General features: G+C 32.7%; 2 protein-coding genes and 1 long non-coding RNA gene across 3 annotated transcripts; all 3 read right to left on the bottom strand.

Annotated features, from left to right (window-relative positions):
* Positions 1-2238: 2238 nt before the first annotated feature.
* Positions 2239-7771, bottom strand: LOC141590615 (putative F-box/LRR-repeat protein 9). Its single transcript, XM_074411190.1, has 3 exons — positions 7452-7771; positions 5633-5844; positions 2239-2715 (listed from the first exon to the last, which is right to left on the bottom strand). The coding sequence occupies exons 1-3, from the start codon at positions 7769-7771 to the stop codon at positions 2264-2266; spliced, it is 984 nt and encodes a 327-aa protein (XP_074267291.1). The 3' UTR covers positions 2239-2263.
* Positions 7772-8626: 855 nt separating this feature from the next.
* LOC141591305 (F-box protein SKIP19-like) lies at positions 8627-12389 on the bottom strand. The gene is made up of 2 exons (XM_074411629.1): positions 12036-12389; positions 8627-9329 (listed from the first exon to the last, which is right to left on the bottom strand). The coding sequence occupies exons 1-2, from the start codon at positions 12353-12355 to the stop codon at positions 8768-8770; spliced, it is 882 nt and encodes a 293-aa protein (XP_074267730.1). The 5' UTR covers positions 12356-12389; the 3' UTR covers positions 8627-8767.
* Positions 12390-15274: 2885 nt separating this feature from the next.
* On the bottom strand, positions 15275-18142 carry LOC141591304 (uncharacterized). Its single transcript, XR_012520798.1, has 3 exons — positions 17902-18142; positions 17582-17683; positions 15275-15445 (listed from the first exon to the last, which is right to left on the bottom strand). It is a non-coding gene; the product is annotated as an uncharacterized LOC141591304 (long non-coding RNA).
* Between the last annotated feature and the right edge of the window lie 5988 nt (positions 18143-24130).

Below are 24130 nucleotides of genomic sequence, written 5' to 3'. Positions count from 1 at the left end.
AACAGCCATAACATTAGGGGGTACCATGATAAAAAAAAAATGGAACCTCAAGTGTACCATAGGCAGATTTTTAAAAGTAGAGGTAACATGGAAAATCTAACAAAATTAAGGGGTATCACGGGAAATTTCCGTATCTCAATTATGTTAAATTCTTTTTGAAGAAAAAAAACGTACAAATATTAATGGAGAGTACTTGATCATATTATTAAATTTAAATATAACTATTAGATATAATGAGTAGCAATTGTCTGTATTCGGTATTCGAGATTTGGTTGGATGTCGAACTAAGTACAAAAAAGATGGTGTAATTCTGAGTATGTTATTTGTCCCACATTGAAAAATAATGCAGGTTTGATAAATATATATTACGTATAAATATTAGAATTGTCCCACATCAGAAAAAAAAAATCCATTTTTTGTGAATATATTACTTATAAATAGTAGAATTATCCCACATCGAAAGATTAGTATAAGATGGGGTGATTATATGATTATAAATAAGAGTTAACCCACGTATATATTAATCTTTTATTTTTTTTAGGGTTATTTCATGAGAATAATCCATCCTATACCCCCTCTTCTCATATTAATCTATCCTCGTGTTTAACTGAGAATAATCTCATCTTTGACGTCATTTAACTTGTAGTGAACCGGGTCCATAATTGACCTGCTAATACCGGTTTCTCAACAGGTCATTGTTTTTTTTCCTTTTTTTTTTCTTCATCTTCATTTTCATGAAATAGCCAATCTAATTAACCTCCATAACCAATCTTATAGACCTTCATAATAGCCATCATCTTCATTGCTATCAATATCTAGAATAATCATCCTACTACTTAAATCATCAACAAACCCAACAAAATCCCCCAAAAGAAACCCAAAAGTAGCCGACAAAATGATTAAGAAACCCAAATCATTAATTTCAACAAACCCAAATAATCCCCCCAAGAAGTACAAACTAAAAGGTAGCAGACAAAACAAATCGATTTAATCATCAACAATCTCAAATAATCAGTCACCATCTTTAATCGATTCCAATCGATTTTAACTTCAACAAACTCGGTCGATTTTTTGGAAGGGCGAACCCAGAAATCGTTTGATTGAACCCAGATATTTTGGGAGTTTATCAACAAACCCAAATCAATTGAAAACCTAACTTTAAACACATAAATCCAGATTTTTTGGGGGTTTAATTATCAACAAACCCAAAAATAACGGAGTGCAGTGCTGTAATTTGTCAATTAGAATAGTGATATTGTGTTTCATGAGAATTGATGACGAGAAGCAGATTGAGAGATACAACAGCCATATATTGGTCCGGTTGTTGTAAATTGTCGGCTCCCTTTAATCTAACGCACACGCGCCCACCGACCCTGAGATGAGCCATGTAACAATAACAACATAAATATTTGATTTCAACTATATACATACACTGTGAGATGTTTCTGGAAACCTAACTTTAATCCAAAAAGCCCAGATTTTTTGTGGGGTTTGGTGAACTCAGATTGTGGTAGGTGGTAGAGTGAAATTGGGTGAGGGAAATTGTAGAATGAAAGAGTGGTAATTGGTAAAATATTGGTGGTTTTGGCAATTTATATTGAGTATTTGTTTGATGATATATTGATGTTGGTATGGATGTGTAGTGAATGGTAGTGTATAATAATACCTTGGAATGTTGGTGTCATTGGAGGATGAAGAAGTGGTGAGGAAATGTCGGTGTTAATAGAGGATGAAGTATGAAGAAGTGCCAAGGAAGAAGGTGGAAAATAATTTTGGGTTTTTGACTGATGAAGAGGAAGAAGATCTTGAGTGATTTTTTTTTTCTCAGTAAAATGAAAAAGTTAAAGAGGAAAGGTAACCGGTTTTACCGGTATCCCTTCCGAAAGATCGTTATAAGTTAAATGACGTCAAACATGAGATTATTTTCAGTTAAACGCGAGGATAGATTAATCTGAGAAGAGGGGGCATAGGATGGATTATTCTCATGAAATAACCCTTTTTTTTAAAAGAGATATTTTAATAATATGTAAACAAATCATTAGAGATATAATGTAAACATTAAACGCTTATAACGTTTTTTTTTTTGCATTATAAATAAGCTAATTACCCCGTTGCAACGCACGGGCATTCAAACTAGTATATAGAATACACCGGTATTTTACCCGTTTTACATGTAAGACGGATATGCCCATCAAACTGTGGAATGACTGACAATATATTAATCAATATCGTCAAGCTCATCATTCTTCTGACATATAGGGGTTTAGTCAGATTCTTCATAAGTCTCCTCATCAGAATAGATTAAATTCTCATATCTGCTAACATAGTTATAGTCATGAGTGGAGTCATATGGACACCAGAGATCCTTGATTTGTTCCAATAATCTGTTCCCTAGATTTCCCACCAGCTCAATGTGGAAACATGCACGCAGGTCAAGAGACTGTAGATGTGGACACCCATCAAGGATTGCCGTTAGACCAACATCCGTCAAGCCATTACCAATAAGCTGAAGGTGGCGTAATTCAGGCATGTTTCCTGCAATTGCTAGTGCCTCGTAATCACATGCCATATCAGGACATTTTGAACCTAACTTGTTGAGTTTAAAAGTTATGAGGGAGGGACAACAATCTACTGTTAAATTTTCGTCTTCATATATAAAGTCGCAGAGAGTAAGTTCGAGTTCCTCCAAACAAGAAAGGCTTTCAAGTGCTCTTTCTAATTCATCGTAAGATACGAGTTCACAACATGCAACGCGAAGGCGTTTAAGTTGGATTGATCTGCAATACGAATATATATAATTCTAGAGTTAATTCACAACTCCTAAATTGGCTAAATATAATAAAGAATGGAGCAAGATCAATGCTACTGATCAGGTTATTTGTATGGCCGCAATCTTGAATTGTCTAGCTTGGAACATGGCAAACGAAGTAATCAAGAACACATAATCCCTAATATCCCCTTATACTAAAAGAATAAGAGATCTCCAAAATTTTCCCGCCTAAATAAATTTGGCTATAATTGGGCTTTTATTATATCGTATTTGTAATTGGGCTTTCATTATATCATATCTGTAATTGGGCTTTCATTATACTATATCTACAACTGGATTATACTGAACTTTTCGTTTTCCACCGATTAATACAAAACACTAATAATAAAAAATTTTACAATTAAATTTCAAATTGAGTTAAATATCAGTTATATAATTGGTAATTTCTTTAATATTCTTATCTAAAAACCGCGCATTAGCGCGGGATCTATACTAGTACTAAATTAAAAGATTAACACATCTCTAAATGTTCCCCTTAATTTTCCCGCCTGGGTGACACTCTACAATAAAATACTTGCATTCTATTTAATTGATCTCACTATCTATATTTACTCTTATTAGAAAATTTACCTCCTAATTCTCCAAATTAATTATATACCATAAATATTAACGGTAATTATGGTCATAATTCTCCTATATAATAAGAGAATAAAATTTCTCAAGTTTTCTCTTCAAAGTGCTCAAGTTTAAATATGGAAATAAATTAGATTTTCATTCATTAAACTAATTTTTCATTAAAAATAATCATATCATCAAATTTAAAAATATAATCTTTTAACTAAAATAAAACAAAATTGGTATCTATCTATATCTATCTATCTATATTAATTAAAAAACTTTAAAACTATAAAAGAATAACCTATGACGTCATCATATACACGTGGCGGCTTCTCATGCATTGTTTTCCCGCTCATTCTATTAAACCCTTAAATACATCTTCTTATACAAAATCTGCCGTCATCTACGTGATTTCCTTCTTTTTTCTCTCTAATCTTTTCCCAATTTATGCATATTTGGCCAAAATACATTTCCTCTCTTTTGATTGCAAAATATTTATCTTTCTCATATAACCCTACATAAAATTCGTGATAAAAACTCTTTTTACATGTCGATTTGAAGAACACTAAAACTTGGGAGATACGGTCTCTCACTAAGTTTATTGAGAGACCAATCTTTGGTACCCTTTTATTTGTATTTCGTACCATTTTTATTGTTGATCATGGCATAGTACTTTCGTACCTATATACATAATAAATGTACCCATTTTATCATTAATCATGATTTGTACCTATTTTATTACCTTTAATACCACTTTTCTTAAAATTGTACAATAATCTCTCAATAAAGCTTATTAAGACAACGTCTCTCAAGAGACCTACTCTTTGAAGAAATTTACCACGAATGTCTACAGGTTTTTTTCTTCCTTGGATAACATATGTCTACAGGTTTTTTTCTTGTGTTCTTTTTCTTCTTTTTTTACTGATTTTTGTATAGTCCTTTTTTTTCTAAATAAAGCTTAGTGAATATTTTGATGCTATAATGAAGTTGATGACAACAATTGATTGAATTTGTTACTGTGCATTTTTTATGTCGATTACTTGCATTTTTAAATTGAATTGTATAAGGTTGGTAGTTTTGTTATCTATGCACTTGATTATTCTATGTAATGCAAGTAGTAAATAGTATTTGTAGTAATACTCGAGTTCTTCATCTTGAGCTTGCTTTGATTTTGGAATGCAGGTGCTGTTTCAATTTTTACCTGTTGATCCAGTATTTTCCTAGAGTGGTTCTAAAGATAGACATCTAATCTATACGTCTATACATCAACCTATCTATAATTATTTACCAAAAAAACCATCGTGCAAATAGCAGTTTCACATTTAGTCTATTCCGACCTAACTTTGTCATCAGACTAAACACAACCCATAACTCTTTCCTTTATTCTAAACCCAAAAAAAAAAAAAAAAAAAAAAAAACGAACAATTTTGTTTTTCGTTTTTTAAATTTGGTCGATCTCTCTTTCCCAGTCTTGCTAAGTGCAAGTAACTAATTTGTTGATTAATTGTTCAATAGATCGTGCTTTTCTCTCTGCATTTAAAATTGTCATTCTACTTTTGGTAGAAACAACATTTGATTGCATCCCCTCCATCTTTTAGATTTCATTTGGGTATATGTTATTCTGTATTTCTTTGTCTTGGATCAATTATTTCGCAGAAACTTCATTGTTACACCATTTTTAAGTATGATTCCTTACTAATGTCAAAAAAAAAAAATTGACTCTTTAGTCCTCCTTACTGAGGAGTGAGGACTAAGATTTGCTCACCTTTGACACAAGGTATGACACGGGACAAGTTCCTACTTCCTACGCGAAGACAACAAAGGAAATGATATTGTCTTATTTGTTGTGAAATTATTATGGAAATAGTCTTTGAAAGTGTATTTCTCTTAGATGATATTATGCTTAATTATCCTGAAACTGTATCCCTAAATTTTATGCTTATTCTACGCATTATATTTTTCCAAACTGATGGGGCATATTCTGCACCGCTGACCAAGTCAACATATTGAGCAAGGTCAAGGGTATCCATAGCAAAGTCAACAACTTAGACAGCCTAGCCGATACAATCCACCGGCCTGTCACCTGGGTCTCGGCCAGACAACTAGCCTGCCGGGACACATATCCGCGTACTCATATCCAAGACCCTCGGCGAGCCTACCGCAGGTCCATCGGCCGAGGGTCTCCGGAGCTGCTTGCGAATTTATTTGTAAATGCACGGTCGAGGCCAGTCGTGCAAGCCTCACCATGATCCGAGATAGCCATCCTTCCACCGCCAACGGGAGCCCTCTCATCACCATCATCATTAACATCAGCATCATCCTCATCCTCCAACCCCTCCACGAGGGACGAATCAGCTATGGGAGAAGGAGACCTAGGGCCCCAGTGTCTTAACGGGACGGCCTCTAGCATCCCCTCCTCGTCGAGACGCGGCGAGGAACCCCCCGGCGCAGGAGCACTGGTCCCAGCATCAGCAGAAGACATGCTCACGACAAATTACCAACAAAATAAAAGAAAATTTGTTCGATTACCTTAAAGAAACACACTCGCCGGATCGAAGACCGAAGATTTGAAGAATAGAAAGCCCTTGAAAGTCTAGAAAGATGAAGATTTTGGGAGAAATTTTTCGGAAATTTGAGGAAATGAAAATAATGGCCAGAATCACGGAATAAACCGCCCTATTTATAGGGAAAAGCCCACAAAGAGGGACCAATCAGGGCACAGCCCATGAAGCTTCAGCCAATCAGCAAGCAAACACGTGTCAGACATGCAACCATGGAATGTCAATCGTTGCAACAGTTGAATGTCAATCAATGCTACAGTTACCAAGCGTATTCAACACGCCCATTCACATCTCTCCGCCTGTTCATCTCCCTCAACAACTTCCTAAGCACCTGCTCTCCGCCGGCCACATGATCGACCAAGCCATGAAGCACCGGGGCAATCGAAATAACTTAGCACTCTCGGACTGGTCTCGGCCGGCATCACATTCTTTCCCACATCGGATACCCTTTACGCATCCATGTGGAGGGGGATATGGTAGGCCTACGAATGATCAAGCCGATGCATCGAGAAGAAGCCGACGCGAGAAAATTTTTGCAAAATACTTGCGCGAGAATATACGCTCAACATACATCCGGGCCCGTGCCACGGCATAGACTACGGCTGGGGGCAAATTGATGGGGCATATTACGCACGCCCGACCAAGTCAACATATTGAGCAAGGTCAAGGGTATCCATAGCAAAGTCAACAACTTAGACAGCCTAGCCGATACAATCCATCGGCCTGTCACCTGGGTCTCGGCCAGACAACTAGCCTGCCGGGACACATATCCGCGTACTCATATCCAAGACCCTCGGCGAGCCTACCGCAGGTCCATCGGCCGAGGGTACATCGGTCTTTCCACCTAATGAGCCACTTGACCACTTGGCCACTACGTGACAAAAGGTGAATGCCTATAAATACTCCTCAACCTTCATTGAGGAAAGGATCCATAAATTGACCTAATAACCACTATTCATCTGGTAATATCTTCCTTATCCCTCTACAATACACGCTTAGCCAAGTAACAACAACTTACCTCTCTAAGTTTACTGACTTGAGCGTCGGAGTGAGTACGCTCGGCCAAAGCCGAGCCCTCAGTTTGTTCATTGTTTCAGGAGACCGCAGGAAGGATTATAGCAAGGACATCATTCTACGAGCTACGGGTGGTATCAAACATCTGCTCTGGATTTACACCCGGAACACAAACATTGCTAAAGGATTCTCTTTAACATACGAACTATGAATAATATTTAGAATTTATATACTTCATATTTTTAATATATGCCCGTGCAATTTTGCACGGGTCTAAGCTAGTAAAACTATAAACACTAGTCGACTACTATACAAAAACATAAACTATTACAGTATTACCCTTATTATTAACTTTTATAAAAATAATTTGAGATAATTAAAATATTTTCATAAAAAATACACTGGAAGGAACTACTCAATTTTCAAAACTTCATGAGATATAAATCTAAAATCTATAATTAATGCAGGAAAAGTAGAGAACATCATACCGAGATGCGAAGTAAGAACAAATATCATTACCACCGAAATTCTCGATACTGAGATCAATTAAACTCCCGTCACTACGATCGATTGCATTGAGTGTCATCTTCTCATACTTTAACATCGTCTTCTTCTCATCCCTATGCCATACCTCTGGTGCAGTGTACTTGATATGGATAGTTCGCCACATTGAAGGTTCTTTGCACAAAATGTACCACATTTTGCACACAAATTGAGCTGACTCAAGTATTTCCACTGCACTTAATTTCAAAAGAATCATCAGAGTTAAATCGCCCGGTAATTCTGACCAGTTTCGATTTAGCGACATGGTTACTACTTTCTAATTGTACCGAAAAAATTTGACGATTTAGCTTGCCCAGTTTTATAGCACCGATTCTTGTTTAACCGGCTCTGACAACCAATTAAAATAGAGGTGGAAATAAAAAGAGGTGATAGGTGTAAGTTAAAATCGTCTTAAGCAAGACCAATTGATTTTATAGAGTAATAATTCTAGGTCAGATTCTAGGTTGTTCTGCTTGCATTGGGAAGGAAATTAATCGGTTGCAACTAAATATCTGGAGACTGCCAAAATTATTTACTCCTCTTGCTCGAAAATTGAAGTATTGGAAATTAATTGGGTATAACAAATTCACAATGACAAAATTTGGTTCAAGACGGCAGTATCTGTTTTAATGGTAAAACGAATTGAAATAGACTAGCTTATCAAATTTCCATTCTCTATAATTAATTTCGAATACGAGAGAAGTGACCAGTTACGGTTATTGCTTTCGGATGTCAAATTTGTAAATTCTCGGTATCATGATACAGTGTAGGATAAAAAATCTTGAGAGGAAAATCCCCGTTACCATTATCGAACAAGCCAGTATCGCCGCGACCAACAATACTAACCATCATAGGATTTCCCAATAATAAAAAGCATAATTTTTATTTTAATATGCTTAATAATAACAAAATAATAAAATCTAATTTTTTCTTTCATTTTCGAACATATATAACTATGTTTATCGTCATTACGCATTGACACTATCATTATCATGAGTATTAACAAATTAAAGTGTTATAATTATATAAAATGAGTTATTAAGTGATAAGGAGTAAGTTTTCCATGTAGTTGTTAATATTAAAAATTTTAAAGCAATCCCGTGAATTTTCACGGAACTACTAGCCTTGAAGGACTGTCGTGCTGTTTGAACAGTTTTTATATGTAAATAAAACCACTACTCTTTCCGTTTCTTCACGTTCTTCCCATTTTTCAAATCCTCCTAACGTAATGTGAAGATCCAGAAAATTTACTGGAAACACACTAGATTTCAGCAAAACTGGTTCCTAACCAACAAATATAATCCTCGTCGAGTTCATACAAATATTGAAAATCAAGATCAGCGGTTGTATGATCATTAGCTGTGGTTGGATAGTTATAGTCTTCAGTCGAGTCATATGGACGTCGTAAATCCTTTATCTGTTCTGATAATCTCCTTCCTAAATCTCCCGCAAGATCCAAAAGGAAGCAAGCACGCAGGTCGAGGGATTGAAGACGACGACAACCATCAAGGATTGCGGTTAGACCAACATTTGACATATTATTGCCGATAAGCTGTAGATGACACAATTGAGGCATGTTTGCTGCAATTGCCAATGCTTTCTCGTCGTTTTCTAGAAATGGACTTTTCGAACCTCGATTGTTGAATCTGAATGTAGTGATGGAGGGACAAGACTTAATGACAGAAACAGCTTCTTCATTTCCAAAGCTGCAGAGAGTAAGTTCTAGTTCTTCCAAACAAGATAACTTTTCAAGTGCTTCTACCAATGCCTTCACAGAAATGTAGACACATTTCGCAAGTCGGAGGCGTTTCAGTCCAGTGCATCTAACGGATGTAGATTCAAGTTCAGAGAATGAACGCAATCGAGAGTAAGAACGAAGAGTATATAGAACAAAAACATTGCTTTAGTATTAAAATAAAGAAAGGTTAACAAATTATAAATGTGAAGGAGTAAACTATGACAACTTGAGTCAATATAAATGTGAAGGTGTTGAAAACTCACGAATGAATGACTACTTGAGTCAGTATTTCCATCCTGTTCTTTTTTACTTCTATTTGCAGTTCGTTCAATTCCTATAAGGCCCTGTTCTTTTGGACTTAATTTCAGTTCCATTCAGTTCAGTTCAACTCAATTCAATTCAGTTCATATTAGTTTAATTCAACATTACTATTATTATTCTTATTGATATCATTATTATTTTTATATTAATGTATTTACTATTGTTATTATTATTATTATTATTATTATTATTATTATTATATTATTATTATTATTTTTATATTTATTATATTACTATTATATTTATTAATAATTAATTCGTATTGTTTATATTATTATATTTATATTTAATACATTTATTATTATTATTATTATTATTATCATTATTATTATTATATAATATTTATTATTTTATTAATATATTTATTATTATTATTATTCATAACATATTTATTATTATTATTATTATTATTATTATTATATTTAATATTATTATATTAATAAGTTATTATTTAATATTTAATATTTTATTAATATACTCATATTATTAATCACATATTTATGATTATTATTATTATTATATTTAATATTATTATATTAATAAGTTATTATTTAATATTTAATATTTTATTAATATACTCATATTATTAATCACATATTTATGATTATTATTATTATTATTATATTTAATATTATTATGTTAATAAGTTATTATATTAGACTTATTATTATTATTATATTATTTTTTATTTTTTAGTTATTATTATTAATATATTATATTATTATTAATAATGTTATGATTTATATTACTAATATATTATTATTATTATTAGTATATTTATTATTATATTAATATTTTATTTTTTATATATCTTATTAGAGTATTATTATTAGATTATATTAATATATTATTATTATTAATGAATAATATTATAATAATATTTATTATTATTATTGGTATTATTTTTATTATAATATTTATTATTATTATTATTATTAATAATAATATAATCTTTTTATTATTATTTCAGTTCAGTTCAGTTCAGCTCCATTAAGTTCAGTTCAGTTCAGACAATTTCAGTCCAAAAGAACAGGGCCTAAGTTTACTTCAATTCAGTTCCTATAATTTCATTTCAATTTCTATAAATTCAGTTCAGCTCATATAAGTCAAGTTCAGTTCAGTTCCTATAAGTTCAGTTCAGTTCCTATAAGTTCAGTTCAACGCCTATAAGCTCAGTTTAGACAAGTTCATACAACTTATATGAACGACAAATTCATACCCGTTTTCTAATATTGACAAACTGAAAAAAAAATAGTACACTTTTCATTTAAATCAATGCAAAAAAATCCAATATTAAAATTATCCAATACACATTATAAATAAAAAACAAAAACAAAAATGACCCTTATAATTTGTTTATGCTAAACCGCCTACTTGTTACTTATTCACAAGTCCACCTATCCCATTAATATTTTTACCATTATTTCACCTATACCTCATTAATCTGAATTGATTGAGACATGTCTTAAACAAAGCGTAAGGAAGCTATGTACAAGGTATGAAATGTAGTAAAAGACATTTGACGAAACAATGAATTCGATGGTCTCAGTGAAAATGAAGATGAAGATGAAAGTGACGAGGAGGATATATATGAAAATAGATGGTTAGAAAAAAAATGTTATATGTTCAACTCATATAAGTTCAGTTTAGCTCTTATAAGTTCAGTTCAGTTCAGCTCATATAAGTTCAGTTCAATTCAGTTCAGCTTTTATAAGTTCAGTTCAGTTTAGCTAGTAACTTGAAGTCCAAAAGAATAGAGCCTAACTCTTGAAAATCAAAGTATAAATGTGAAGGAGGAAGCTATGGATGAGAATTTGTTGAAGTGAGCCCCTATTCCAAGTAAAAATCGGAATTTCCTAAGAAAGAAGGGCATAATTTTATAATGGTGCTTAGAAAAGTTGTTTTACAATGGTCATATTTTGATACAATATTTTGATAAATATTTTTTCAAATTGAAAATCTACTTGAAGATCTTGTAATTGTAACATTAATTGGTCGTCAATTGAAAAACTTGTAAGTTATCGGTATATATTGACCGATCAGATCAAGTAAATTGATGAAAATCTCCCCCTTCATTCACAAATACATTTACCCAAAAAACGTTCTACTGAAATATTCAAAAACAAAAGTGGAAATCTAATTGTTATTTATGATATGAGACAACGGCGGATTTAAGGGGGCTGACTATGAAGAATTTGAAGATATTACCGAAATCTGGTGCATTTACTTAGTTGCAGAGTTCTGACAAAATCCGGTACATTAGCGCTGATATTATCACACCCTATTATAATTTTTTTTTGTTATAATAATAAATCACGGTTACACCACTTACCGTTGGATTATAAGAGTAACAAATAAACGTTACTCCGGATTAAACATATCAACAACAAAAAGTCAATAGTATCAATCAACGATTTACTAGCACAAAAAAAAAATCAATCAACGATTTATAGAGCAAAAGAAGGCGTACCTAGAGATAACTTGGGAAAAAACACTAGGAGGATAAAAACCCTGGATATCGAGGTCGATCAAACCACCGTTGCTGCGATCAGCAGCACAACGAAGAACTTTTGTTTTATAAAAGGATATGGAGGGTTTTTTGACATCACATATACGAATACTGCGCCACATGGACGGCTCCTTGCACAAAATGTACCACAATTTGCAAACAAATTGAGCCGATTCAAGTATTTCTGAGATCGCTATTTTCTTCAAAATCGTCAATGTTATTTCGCGTGGTAATTCTAGCCAGTTTCTGTGATTTTCTAACGGTGTATTAGAAATCTCCATTGATGAAACTTGAATATTAGGGTTTGAAATTTGACGGCATAGTCATAATCTAGTGTGTGTATATATATACTGAGATTATAGAGGTGGCAATCGAGTCAGTCGGGTCGGGTTTGGGTCGGGTCACGTCGGGTTCGGGTCATATCGGGTCAGCATACCTTTTCGGGTCAAGTCAGGTCGGGTTCGGATCGTTATCAGGTCGGGTCATTATCGGGTCCGGTAACTTAATCACATTACTATAATTTTTTACCATTAAATTTATTTTTTAACTTATTATTTGGTTTAATTAATTCATTACTAAGTCAAACATATCAATCTAAACACAAAATCACTTACATTTTGATCAAAATTAAGCTTAATAATTATCGGGTCATCAATTTAATCGGGACAGTATCGGGTTGACTCAATATCGGGTCGGATCGGGGTCGGGTCACTGATAATCGGGTCGTGTCGGGTTACGGGTCATCATTGGGTCGGGTCGGGTCGGTTTCGGGTCACAATATTATCGGGTCCGAGTCGGGTCGGATTTGCTCGGGTTCGGGTCGGGTCACTCGGGTCGGGTCAGACTTGCCAGCTCTAACAGAGAATGTCGACCGTTGTGCTCGCATTGGAAGTCGTTAATAATCTGTTGAACGTTACATTTACGTCATGCAAGTAGGCAATGTATTCTACCAATCGTTGGTTGGCGCAATGGTAGCATGGGGTTGCGCTTGGTAGGGAGGTCTGCGGATCGATCCCCCACAACTGCGATTGGGAGGGGTTTAAATACCGTAATCCTTGGACACGCCCCGAAATCCGGATTAGTCGGCCCAATGTGGTTCGGATTACCGGATGGTTTAGACCAAAAAAAAAAGTAGGCAAAAATTTGTGTCAGACTGTTAATACGTACACTTTCATTTTCCGAGGTTCACAGGGCACTTAAAGTTACCGAAAAGGGTAGAGTTACACCAGGTGTATGAGGGCTCTCATACACCACAAATAATAACGCGTCGCTTGTCCAACTCAAAGAATCTTATTTAATCTAATTAATCCCTTGATTCTTTCATTAATTACCCCCCTAATTAATGTCCTCGGTTTTGCCATATATTTTATTAATTTAAAAAAACTTCTCTCCTAATTTATATTTAACTCTTATTTATTATTTATATGTTTGTGTATTTCAATATTTATGTATGCATTTGTATACCGTATATTTATACTGAGGCGGATACATTAATTAATACGTTATATTTGTACCTTTTGCATATACGATATTAATACGTTATATTTATACACTATATTTTGTATAATTATTTTCGCTGATAATCTTTTATATTGTATTTTTCGTTTTAATTTATTATTGAATATATTTGCGTTCTGTATTTCAAGGTTTTATTTTTTTATAATTATTATTGATAAATTATTTTTGCATTTTATAAGGCACTGTTTTTACATTATATTTTTTTTTATAATTTCATAATATTAAGTATGAAATTAGTGAGTTAAATAAAAAAAATAAAAAAAAAATTAAAAATTTATTTTTTAATTTTCTTAAAAAAATATTATTGGACATAATTATTTAATTAAAAATACTTAAAAAAATGTTAATAATAAAAATTTGTTTGACATAATTATTATGGTACAACTATTTTTATTTAAATAATTTTTTTTTACAAAAAGTACACAAAAAACTTGTTAATAAAACATACCGCAACAAGGTTCGAACCTTAGACGTCTGGTTAGAAAAATATGTATCTTACCAACTGTGCTACACGAATTGTTTGCTGATAATCTATAAGTTGTTATTTTTATTTTGTAATGATTAAGAAGATGAAAGGTCGTTAGGGTTTTCCCCACCTAACTTGCATTTGGCGGTAAACCATGCAAATTGTTTTTGATTGTTTTTTTGGAGGGAAATATTGTATTATAAATATAGTCATTCCCTCCAATTTTTAATTAATCCAAAGTTCATCTTCCCTACTAAATTAATTTAACTATCCTAAAGTGAAATAACAATAATGTCGGAAGAGAGGAAGGCCCATGCAAGAGACATTGTTTGCACGAGGTTGTTCATGAGAGAAATAATCAAGCAAGTTGGTCCTACAAATGTCCAAAATGCTTTAACGAGAGCTAGTCCGGTTTACCATGGAAATACTTTCCTTGTCGATTTATTTGAGGAGGAATTTAATATGCTTAATTGGGGTAAATTTGAACTCGACAAAATAAATTGGAAGAAAATTGACGATGGGATAGAGATGTTAGCTACCCCTAAAGTTGATTCCTCCATTGTTAGGGTGGAGGAGGTAGAGGAGGACGAAGTAGTGGAGGTGATTGAGGTTATAAGAACCCCTCGTAAGCCGAAGAACTCCGGTAAAGCTATGGGGAACTCGCCATGCACAAAAACCCCCGACATCCTCCCTTCAAAGATGTCCAAGAAGAGGTTCGGGAGGACTCGTCCAAGAAGGCTCAATTCTAAGAAACTTAGATTTGATTCTTGTGTTGGTTGTAGTCATTAGGTTTAGTTTTTAAATTCTGTTTGTTGTTTTTTTTTCCCTTTGTACGTCGTTTTTAATATTAATGAAAGTAATTTTCTTATCATATTACCTTTCTTTTAATTTAATTGTCCTTATAAATTAAAATTAAAAAATATAAACCAAATAGCTTGTTTCTTAGAATTGGGCGACTGTTATCATACTCGATAAAATGGAATTAAAAAAAAAATAGTGTAACTCTTACTATTCTCCATAAAATTGAGTTATTAACGTTTGTCTTCCCTATGCATCTTAATTTATTTTACAGAATTCGAAAAGGCAAGTAGATTAAAATTATTAATGACCAATTATATTATTAAAAATAATAGTAAATAATATATATCTTAATTGTAACAACCCGGATTTTCAGGACTTTATTAAATATAAGCCCACAATAGGAAACAGCGGAATAAATACATATCCAAGTCACTACTATTTTCAACTAAATCCAATTACAAAGATAATGTTAAATATTACAATTGTTTCTTACAAATTACTTGACACGTTCTAATAAAATATATCTAAATCCCATCTTCGGCTTCGCCTGTCTCGGGAATGGTCGGTCTTCAAAAATTTGACAAATCTGACGTTTTAAAATTTGTAAAAGTTTTATAAGAAAAACAACAAACGTCAGGTGGGTAGATTAACTTCTTTAAACAATTAAAACATAACAATCATCATCAGCATGTATAACATAACCATATATCCATACCTTAAACACATAAATTTTTCGAGAAACAAGTCAATTTTTCATTGCCGCATTATATATTTTAGTAACATTTTATCACGATATACCGGCCAATTACCGTACGCTTTCCGATTATATGACCAATAACCGAAACTTGTACGATAATCATATACCGCCAATCACACCGATACCAGGGGGCTTACATTATTACCCCTGTTTACCGTGGTGACATAAGCATGTTTAAAATAAAATTCGTCCACTCATCTCCAGGGTCGAATGCCGGTACGTGGGGTTATTACCCGTACCACGGACTAAACACCACCCGGCTATTATCCCCTAAGCCTAACCAAATATAGACCTTAGGGAACCCGGATGCGATCCACCTAACACGTACGAGACTGATCAGGTCCCCACCTAAAGCATGGCCACACTCCCGCCTACTCTCGAGTCTAAGGATAGGTCCACCAAAGACCCTTCGTACGCACGGACGGTTTTATACGGTTAAGCTAATTACTATTCTTCCATGTCATTACGTACACAATAGTAACGACATGCTTTCCCGCTCAATGAGCTTTCGAATTCAATCCTAAAAATGCCCAAGAAATCTGAAATATTTTGGAATTCAATTTTAAAAAAATATTATGTGTTACAATTCCAAATTCCAAATTCCAATTAAATTTATTTCCTTGATAAAAGTTTGTCGGAACCAAATAGCATGTATTCAAACAATAGTCTCCTTAATGGGTTTGTCCCCTATTTATAGGCCGGGATTTGGCCATCGAACTTGGTAAATAATACAAGTAATCCTCAAGCTTATCCAACCAAGTTTAACTCAATCAACTAGGGACGGTCTTAGACCCTTGGTAGTTTAACTGATTTAGAAGCGTTTCGTAATTCTGTTTCGTTATATACACCTTGTACCACTAATTTTTATTAATTTGAAAAGCCCAAATTAAGAAAACTTGTTCAAAACATTTCAACGACCTTTGTTAGAACTCTAATATGTAATTATGTACTTGGATAATATTAAGGCAATTAAAAGGAAGTGTTTTCTTTATTAAGAATTTAAGTAAAACTCTATTCCTCTAAAACTTTGACTCAAAATCTCAATTTGAATAAAATGTGTCCTATGAAATTGGCTTGTGCACACTTGGAAAAGTCTTCTCAATTTAGTCACTTTAAGAGATATAAACACGATTGTCGATTTGTGACCCATAAATTCTCTTTTTATGTTGATATGGCTCTTTAAAATTTGTTTAAGCTAACGTACCTCATTTTAATTCGGGCTAACGATATCGTGAGTCGGGCCTAAACGATTTTGTCAAAGGTCTCTAAAATTCTAACTCGTAGAAAAATAAACTAGGTCTTTAAATTTACATTTTTGGGGGGTAGCGATGGTCAAGTCTCGCATTCAATAACTAAATTACATTACTTTGTGTAAAAATAAATAACAAAACAAAAATTAAATCATAGGTTCTACACAAGTGGAAAGAAATCACATAAATACAATAACATCACATCTAAGGCGGAAACACGAAATTATTCTTATGAGTCGTTTTTATGAAATTTTCTTAAGATACCGAATTAAAATAGTTTCGGAATAAGCCCCTAGACTTAAGCCATCACCACATCCGAAGTGAAATTAGTCTATCTTAATAAGACAATAAATAAATTAACAATCAATGTAATTATTAATCAAATATATTGAAATTAAGTAGTGGATGAATTATTATACTGTAATATTATAACAAAAGATCCCCATGATTAAAGGTCTCGGCCAAAGTATACTATTTTTAGTCGCAAGCTTATTTATAAAATGTAACAAATTAATTATAGAATAAATTAAAACAAGTTAATTTTATTTTAAAAATCAACCCCTTGATGACCCAGCCATTCATAGCCCCAAATCAAATTTCATTTATACCCCATAATAATTATAACAAAGTTTTTATAATGTAAAAATAAGATAAAATCCCCCACATGCAATAGTTAATTTTAACATGCAACAATAGAAAAGGTTAATTTACCCACCCTTAGGAAGGGATTTCGATATTCTTGATCAACTCCGGTCTCGAGTCGGTTCCGTCGATTCAAAATTAATCTGATCCGCTCTTCATCTTTCGGGTCTCCGTTCTTCTCGGTAGCAACATCAACACAACAATAACCAAACTTTTCAATTACACCACTATATTATAATATGTCAAATAATTTCATTTAAAAGAAATTTCGAGATAAAAATGGTTTCAGTCCAAATATATCTAGAATTTACATGCATGTTAATCTAAATCAAAATACTTTGAAAATTTAAAACTGCAAATTTAATTTTACAAGGAAAATAACAGTAATGATACCTTTAATTATAATTGAAGGATGGCCAATAATAATCTGAAAAGAGAAGGAATCAAATTGGAAACATTGAAGAAATTTAATCTCGATTGAACGAGATGATAAAGGAGATTTGGGTCATTTATTCTTTCTTGTGTTTTCACTAAATATAAAAGGAAATGAAGATAAAGGGGTTTTCTTTGTTTACAGGAGAAACGAATGGGGAATTGGAATTGAAGGGCATTTTTTTTCTTTGTTTTTACTGTAAATGAAAGGGAAGGAAAAGGCCACAAGGTTTAAGTAAATGGAATTGGGTTTTCACATAAAATGAGTAAGGATGACACTTGGTTTGTGAGGTGTCCATTTTTGCAACTGACTCGGTTTTATATCATAAGATTAATTTTCGGAGTTTTATAAAACGATCATATTTTCGAAAGCAAAAATAATTAAATAGCTAGCAAATTAGCAAATCTTAACTTAAAATAAATTTCATGTTATTAATGGTGTAACCGAACAGAGGAGACTCGACTATTAATTAACTAAGTTTGGTCACGAGTTGTTAATAATCGCGTACAACAATAAATAGCGATGATTATGTATTATCGCGCAAAATATATCTTATTTGAGTAAGACAAGTTGTCACGACGTCAAACAAGGTTGAGTCAGTATAAAACGAAAACTTAAACAGTTTAAGACAAATCATACACATAAAATAGTAAAAACGGATTTATATACGTAATAGTAATCATAACGTAAAGTATTATTATTGTTTATAAATTGAACATACGTTAATAAAAGAAAATTATTAATGGAGTAAACAAATTATTTTATTGAAAATGTTTGGCTTATAGTAGTTGCATTAACACGGGTTAGAAACACGAACTGTCTCGCGACTTGGCTTGTTCGACTTGACTTTTATCCAGCAGATTCTACTGTTAAGTTGTACCTCTCATTCTTTTCTTCAAAACGTATATGAAAACGTGATAATAAATAACAAGAAAATTATGTCCGTCTTAAGTAAAAATGAAAAAGTTAAAAATCAATTATATAAAAATGAGATTCTTAGCGAGAAGGGGTTAAAGTCAAGTGATTTAAAAAATAAAAATAAAAATGTGGAAACTTGTCCATTCTGCAAAAAGGAGGTCTGGTAGTTTTTAAAATCCAGCAAAATGTAACTTAAAATGAAAATAAATAATAAAAGTGTGGTAAAAGTACGGAGTGTTACATTAATTTATTTACATGTTTTTAAATAATTGAAAGTAAATATTTTATGTAATTCGTAGACTAAAGTAACATATTAATGCCGAAACATATTTTTATCCATACAGAAATTATATTAATCAAATTAGAATGTAAAATGTTAGTTTTATTAAGTTAAAATATTAAAATATAAATTTTATTATTGAAAACTTAATATAAATATAGAGTTACATTAATAAAGTAACATATTAATATAATAAATAAATATAAAAAACAAGTTTTAAAATATTAAAATACTAAAACAATCGTTAAATTGATATTAAAATATAAGTTTTTATTTGTTATGAAATAAAAAACAACAGTTAAATTGATATTAAAATATAAGTTTTTATTTTTGTTGTGTTTAAAAAACAAGAATTAAGAAATGAATGGTTTTACTGTTACTTAATTTATTTTGTTTATTAAGTGAAAATATTAAAATAGAAATTTTGTTTTTCAAAATATAATACAAATGTTCTACATAGCTTGTCGCGTTGATGATCATCCAAATTTTAGTCCATCATGGTTTGGTTAAAATAAAATTTTAGGGTTTATTTGGGGTTTAGGGTTTATTTGGGGTTTAGGGTTTAGGGTTTATTTGGGGTTTAGGGTTTCTAGGTTTTTTAGGAGTTTTGGGTTTATAGGGTTTATTTGTGGTTTTAGGGTTTTTAGCCATATGTACGATCATATGTGTAATACGTAAGGTTAAGACGTAAATTTAAGACCTAAGGTTAAGGCTTAACGTTTGATCAATATGAGTTTATATATGATTAGAACGCAAGACTTGATTAAGATACCTATGTCTTATGGTTTAAGATGTTATCGATCGTGCATTGCTATTGAGTAATCATAGCAATATACGATCAATACGAGTTTAGATACCAATGTATTATGGTCCTATGTATTATGGTTTAAGATGTTATCGATCGAACGTTGCTATTGACTAATCATAGCAATATACAATCAATACGAGTTTAGATACCTATGTCTTGTGGTTTAAGATGTTATAGATCGTACATTGCTATTGACTAATCATATCAATGTACGATCAATACGGGTTTAGATGCCTGTGTTTAAAATGTTATAGATCGTACGTTGCTATTGACTAATCATAGCAATGTACGATCAATACGGGTGTAGATACCTATGTCTCGGGACGTAAGACATAAATTTAAGACCTAAGTTAAGTTGTTATCAATCGTATGTTGCTATAACTAGTTAATTATTCCGATCAACAGTGTAGGACTAATTTTAACAAGTTTCTAAGACTTAAGATGAGATCGTACGTTGCTATCGACTAATCGTTGCAACGTATGATCAATAGGATTGTACAAATATTTTGGCGGGAAAAGGACAATCTAGGGTTAAAACAACTTAAAAAGTGATGGTACTTAATAGTTAATCGTGGCCGTTCAGTTTTCATTAAAATATTAGATGATATTCCACATTAAATCGTGGCCGTTGATCCTATAAGTGACCAATAACAAATAAAGCCACGGATTGGTAAATATTACAGCCTTTATAAGCATTTTTTTTTGTTATCATATCAACTAAAACATAATCAGAGTCTCTCTCTAACTTCTCTCAATAATACTTATTTTCATCTCTTTCTCTATTTGTTCAACTTCTCTCTCTCTTCTCTGAATAATACCTTTAATATTCTTAATTTTAATTTAATCCTTATTTTTGTATACGTCAAGATGAAAAACGCGGCCGTTGATGTTGTTAATAGATCAATCAGAGGTAAACAAGCTTTGGTGGATGAGCTCCGTGTGACGGAGTTGGAGCATGTTTCGAGGATGAAATCCCTTATGGAACGCCGCAACCGTTGGCATGAAAGAGGTGTCAAAGATTTCGACAAATCACTCGAGGCCGTCATACAATCCGTCTTAGGTGACTATCAAAGGACATACGATTTCAGGAAGGACTTGGAGAGGGATATCGGGGCCTTAGAGGCTATTTTGCCTTCTTTATCTTAGAAATTAGTTTTATTTTTTTCCTTAATATTGTAACCTTTAATTTAGTTTTCCTTAATATTGTAATCTTTATTTTCCTTAATATTGTAATTATAATCTTAGAAAATTTTGTCTTGTAGTATTCTGATGCGTTTCTTTGATCTTTAATTGCATTTATTAATGAACCACCACATTTTATTAATTTAATTTTATTTAGTTTAATTTAATTTAATTTATTCATGTTATGGTTCACAAAAGGTCACCATCCTTGTTATAAATACGACCGGGGAGTTAAAAGAAGAATCACCTTTCTCCCTAACCTTTTCTTACTCATTCACTTTATATCTCTTTATTTTCTCTCTAAAAACTCAGATTTTTCAAATGGCAGTTGAAATTGCAGGCCTTAACGATCTTATGATTGAATCTATGAGTTTTTTGGAAGAACAAGTTTGCTGTCTCCGTGAACAGGAGTTGAGGGCGATGAAGATGGTGGTCGGGGCGATTAAAATTCGCAACGATTGTTATGCAAATGGCATAAAGGAAATGGAGAAGGAAGCGGAGGGTTTCATCAAATCCGTGTTGGGTACTTATGAAAAATGTTGCAAACTTAGGGAAGAATTTGAAGATGATATTAAGATTTTACGGTCCTTAGTTAATAAGGATTAGGCTTAATATTGTACTTTTTTTTTTAAAGTTTATCTTAATAATAATCTATTTTCGTTGTTACATTTTGTGGTTTAATTCTCTACTTTTTTTTTTTAGTATAAATTTGATTGTTAATTTTGCAACTGAAGAGACATGCATGTGGGTAATGAAAAAGGATCTTCATAATTTTATAAAATATAATACAACCCATACAATTCGTCTCGTACATGAGACGCTCTAGTGATTAGGGTTTCCAACTGAGGCGTATTATTTAATTTAATAGTTTAATTGAATTTATTCATGAACCACTTAATTTAATTTAATTTATTCACCTTATGGTTCACCAAAGGTCACCATCCTTGTTATAAATACGGGTGAGTTAAAAGAAATATCCATTAGAGACCCCCCCCCCCCCCGACAAGCGAGGGAATGGCAGAAGACGTATTGTAAAACAGACAAAGAGAAGGAGAAAGACGAATGATGAGGATCCGACAACCACTACGCTCCCCCCAAATACGAACCCAACCCGACATGTTCCAAACGATGATGCTTCATCCTTTATGAGTGGCTTTAGTGGTACACAAAATACTCCACGTTTTACACCGTCACAAAATACTCCGACGTTCTCCCAATCACTACAGACTCCGCAATTTAGGTCACAATATTCAAATTCTCAATATTCTCAATATACTAATTATAGTCATAGGTTGTTGTAAATAGGAAGTATGAATTTTTTTTTTGTATATCATTTGACTTCTTTAAACAAATAATGTATGATCAATCAAAATCAATGACTATTTTCCTTAATTCATTTTCACAGTATTGAGTTTATGTCTTCAAGTATTAGAATAGCATTCGGTTAACTTGTGCAAAATTATGCCAAAAACAAAAAGAAAACCCACAAGAGGATTCGAACACGAGACACTTAGTAAGGAAAGCATGAACTAAACTACTACACCCACTACCTTATACTGTCATATATCGAATCCTATATTTCTATATAAAATAATAAAACACAAACCACCCCATTGTTTTCCCGCCTAACCACCAGATCGCACATAAAACATGAGCAAAAGAATAATCCAAACAAAAAACCTAAAATACTCTCTATTAATCTTCCGCAGTAGGCTCCTTTAACAATCAACTCAACATTCAACAACTCTTCCATATCCGTGGTAACTTCTAAGATCTTTTAATGGTAACTTCATTCTAAGATCCTTTCATTCATCAATGGACACAAATTTTCATATTCTCACATTCTCCTATCACCTGTATGTGTGATTCTTATCATATACTCCTACGTTTCATCGAATACATGAAGCATCCTATCTGACAATGATAAAGTCAGACTTATGCACTTCTCCAACCCAAAACATGCAATTTTTATGAGGTTAGATTATCTGAAATTTTCATATTGGCCCGCATAATTGAACTCCTTCCGTCTCATATATTTGTTTACCTTTTATATTTGTCTGTGAGTGTTATTTGAATCAAAGGCAAACAAATAATTGAGATGAACGTAAGTAAGTTTTATAGCCACCAATTGCCGAGGTTTTCTTTATTTGGGGGCTTTGGACATATGCTAAAAATTATTAATCCGTCTCAGAATCACTCAACTTTCAGTTCCATTTGATATTGACTTCTATATCCCTATGTCTTGAATTGAAATGCAGATTACTCATTAATAGCATATGGGCATTTTGCATTACCTTTCAGCATGCCCGACTTGAACACGGGTCTGGAATTTGGATTCATGTGCGAAAATAAGAGAAATTTTATTAGAGAAGGATGAAGATGGAGTACGTGAACATTGTTGAACTCCACCCGGTTTCTGCCTCAAATTTGATGAGCAATTAAAAGAAACACGATATGAGTTACAAACTTAGTACTTAAACTTACCATTTAAAATAGGATACCTTTTGTACGTCTTGAATTTCTACTAATCATTCACTGATTTTAACCGCAAGACATGGACTTGGATATGTAATTACCTCATCTTAAGCACTATATTTGTAACACCCCTCATACCAAGGTACCTTACCAGGACTACCCCAGCATGAAAAGTTGTTACCATCTCGGTTGCCCGAGGTTAGTATATATCAAAAGCAACAGTCCAAACACATTTATTAAGGTACGGTAATATAAAAGTTACATAGTCTCCAAAATCTAATAAACGAATTATCCAAATGGCAACAACTACCAAAACAATAACTAAAGCTCGTGATGGTGTCATCTAATCCAGCGTGGTGACTCTCCCATGACCCCCTAAGCTCAATAAATGTATCACCTGTCTGTCATCACTCACCATCCCCGAATGGATCACCGCAGGTTTTACAAAACAACAACACGGGGTCAATACTACTCAATCAATATAAGACAACAAACATTACCACCACCGATCATCGATCTCACGCAC

The sequence above is a fragment of the Silene latifolia genome, chromosome 7, assembly GCF_048544455.1.
Source record: "Silene latifolia isolate original U9 population chromosome 7, ASM4854445v1, whole genome shotgun sequence".
Classification (NCBI taxonomy): domain Eukaryota; kingdom Viridiplantae; phylum Streptophyta; class Magnoliopsida; order Caryophyllales; family Caryophyllaceae; genus Silene; species Silene latifolia.
The sequence above is the reverse complement of the archived record's forward strand: the minus strand, read 5'-3'. Positions and strand labels throughout refer to the sequence as shown.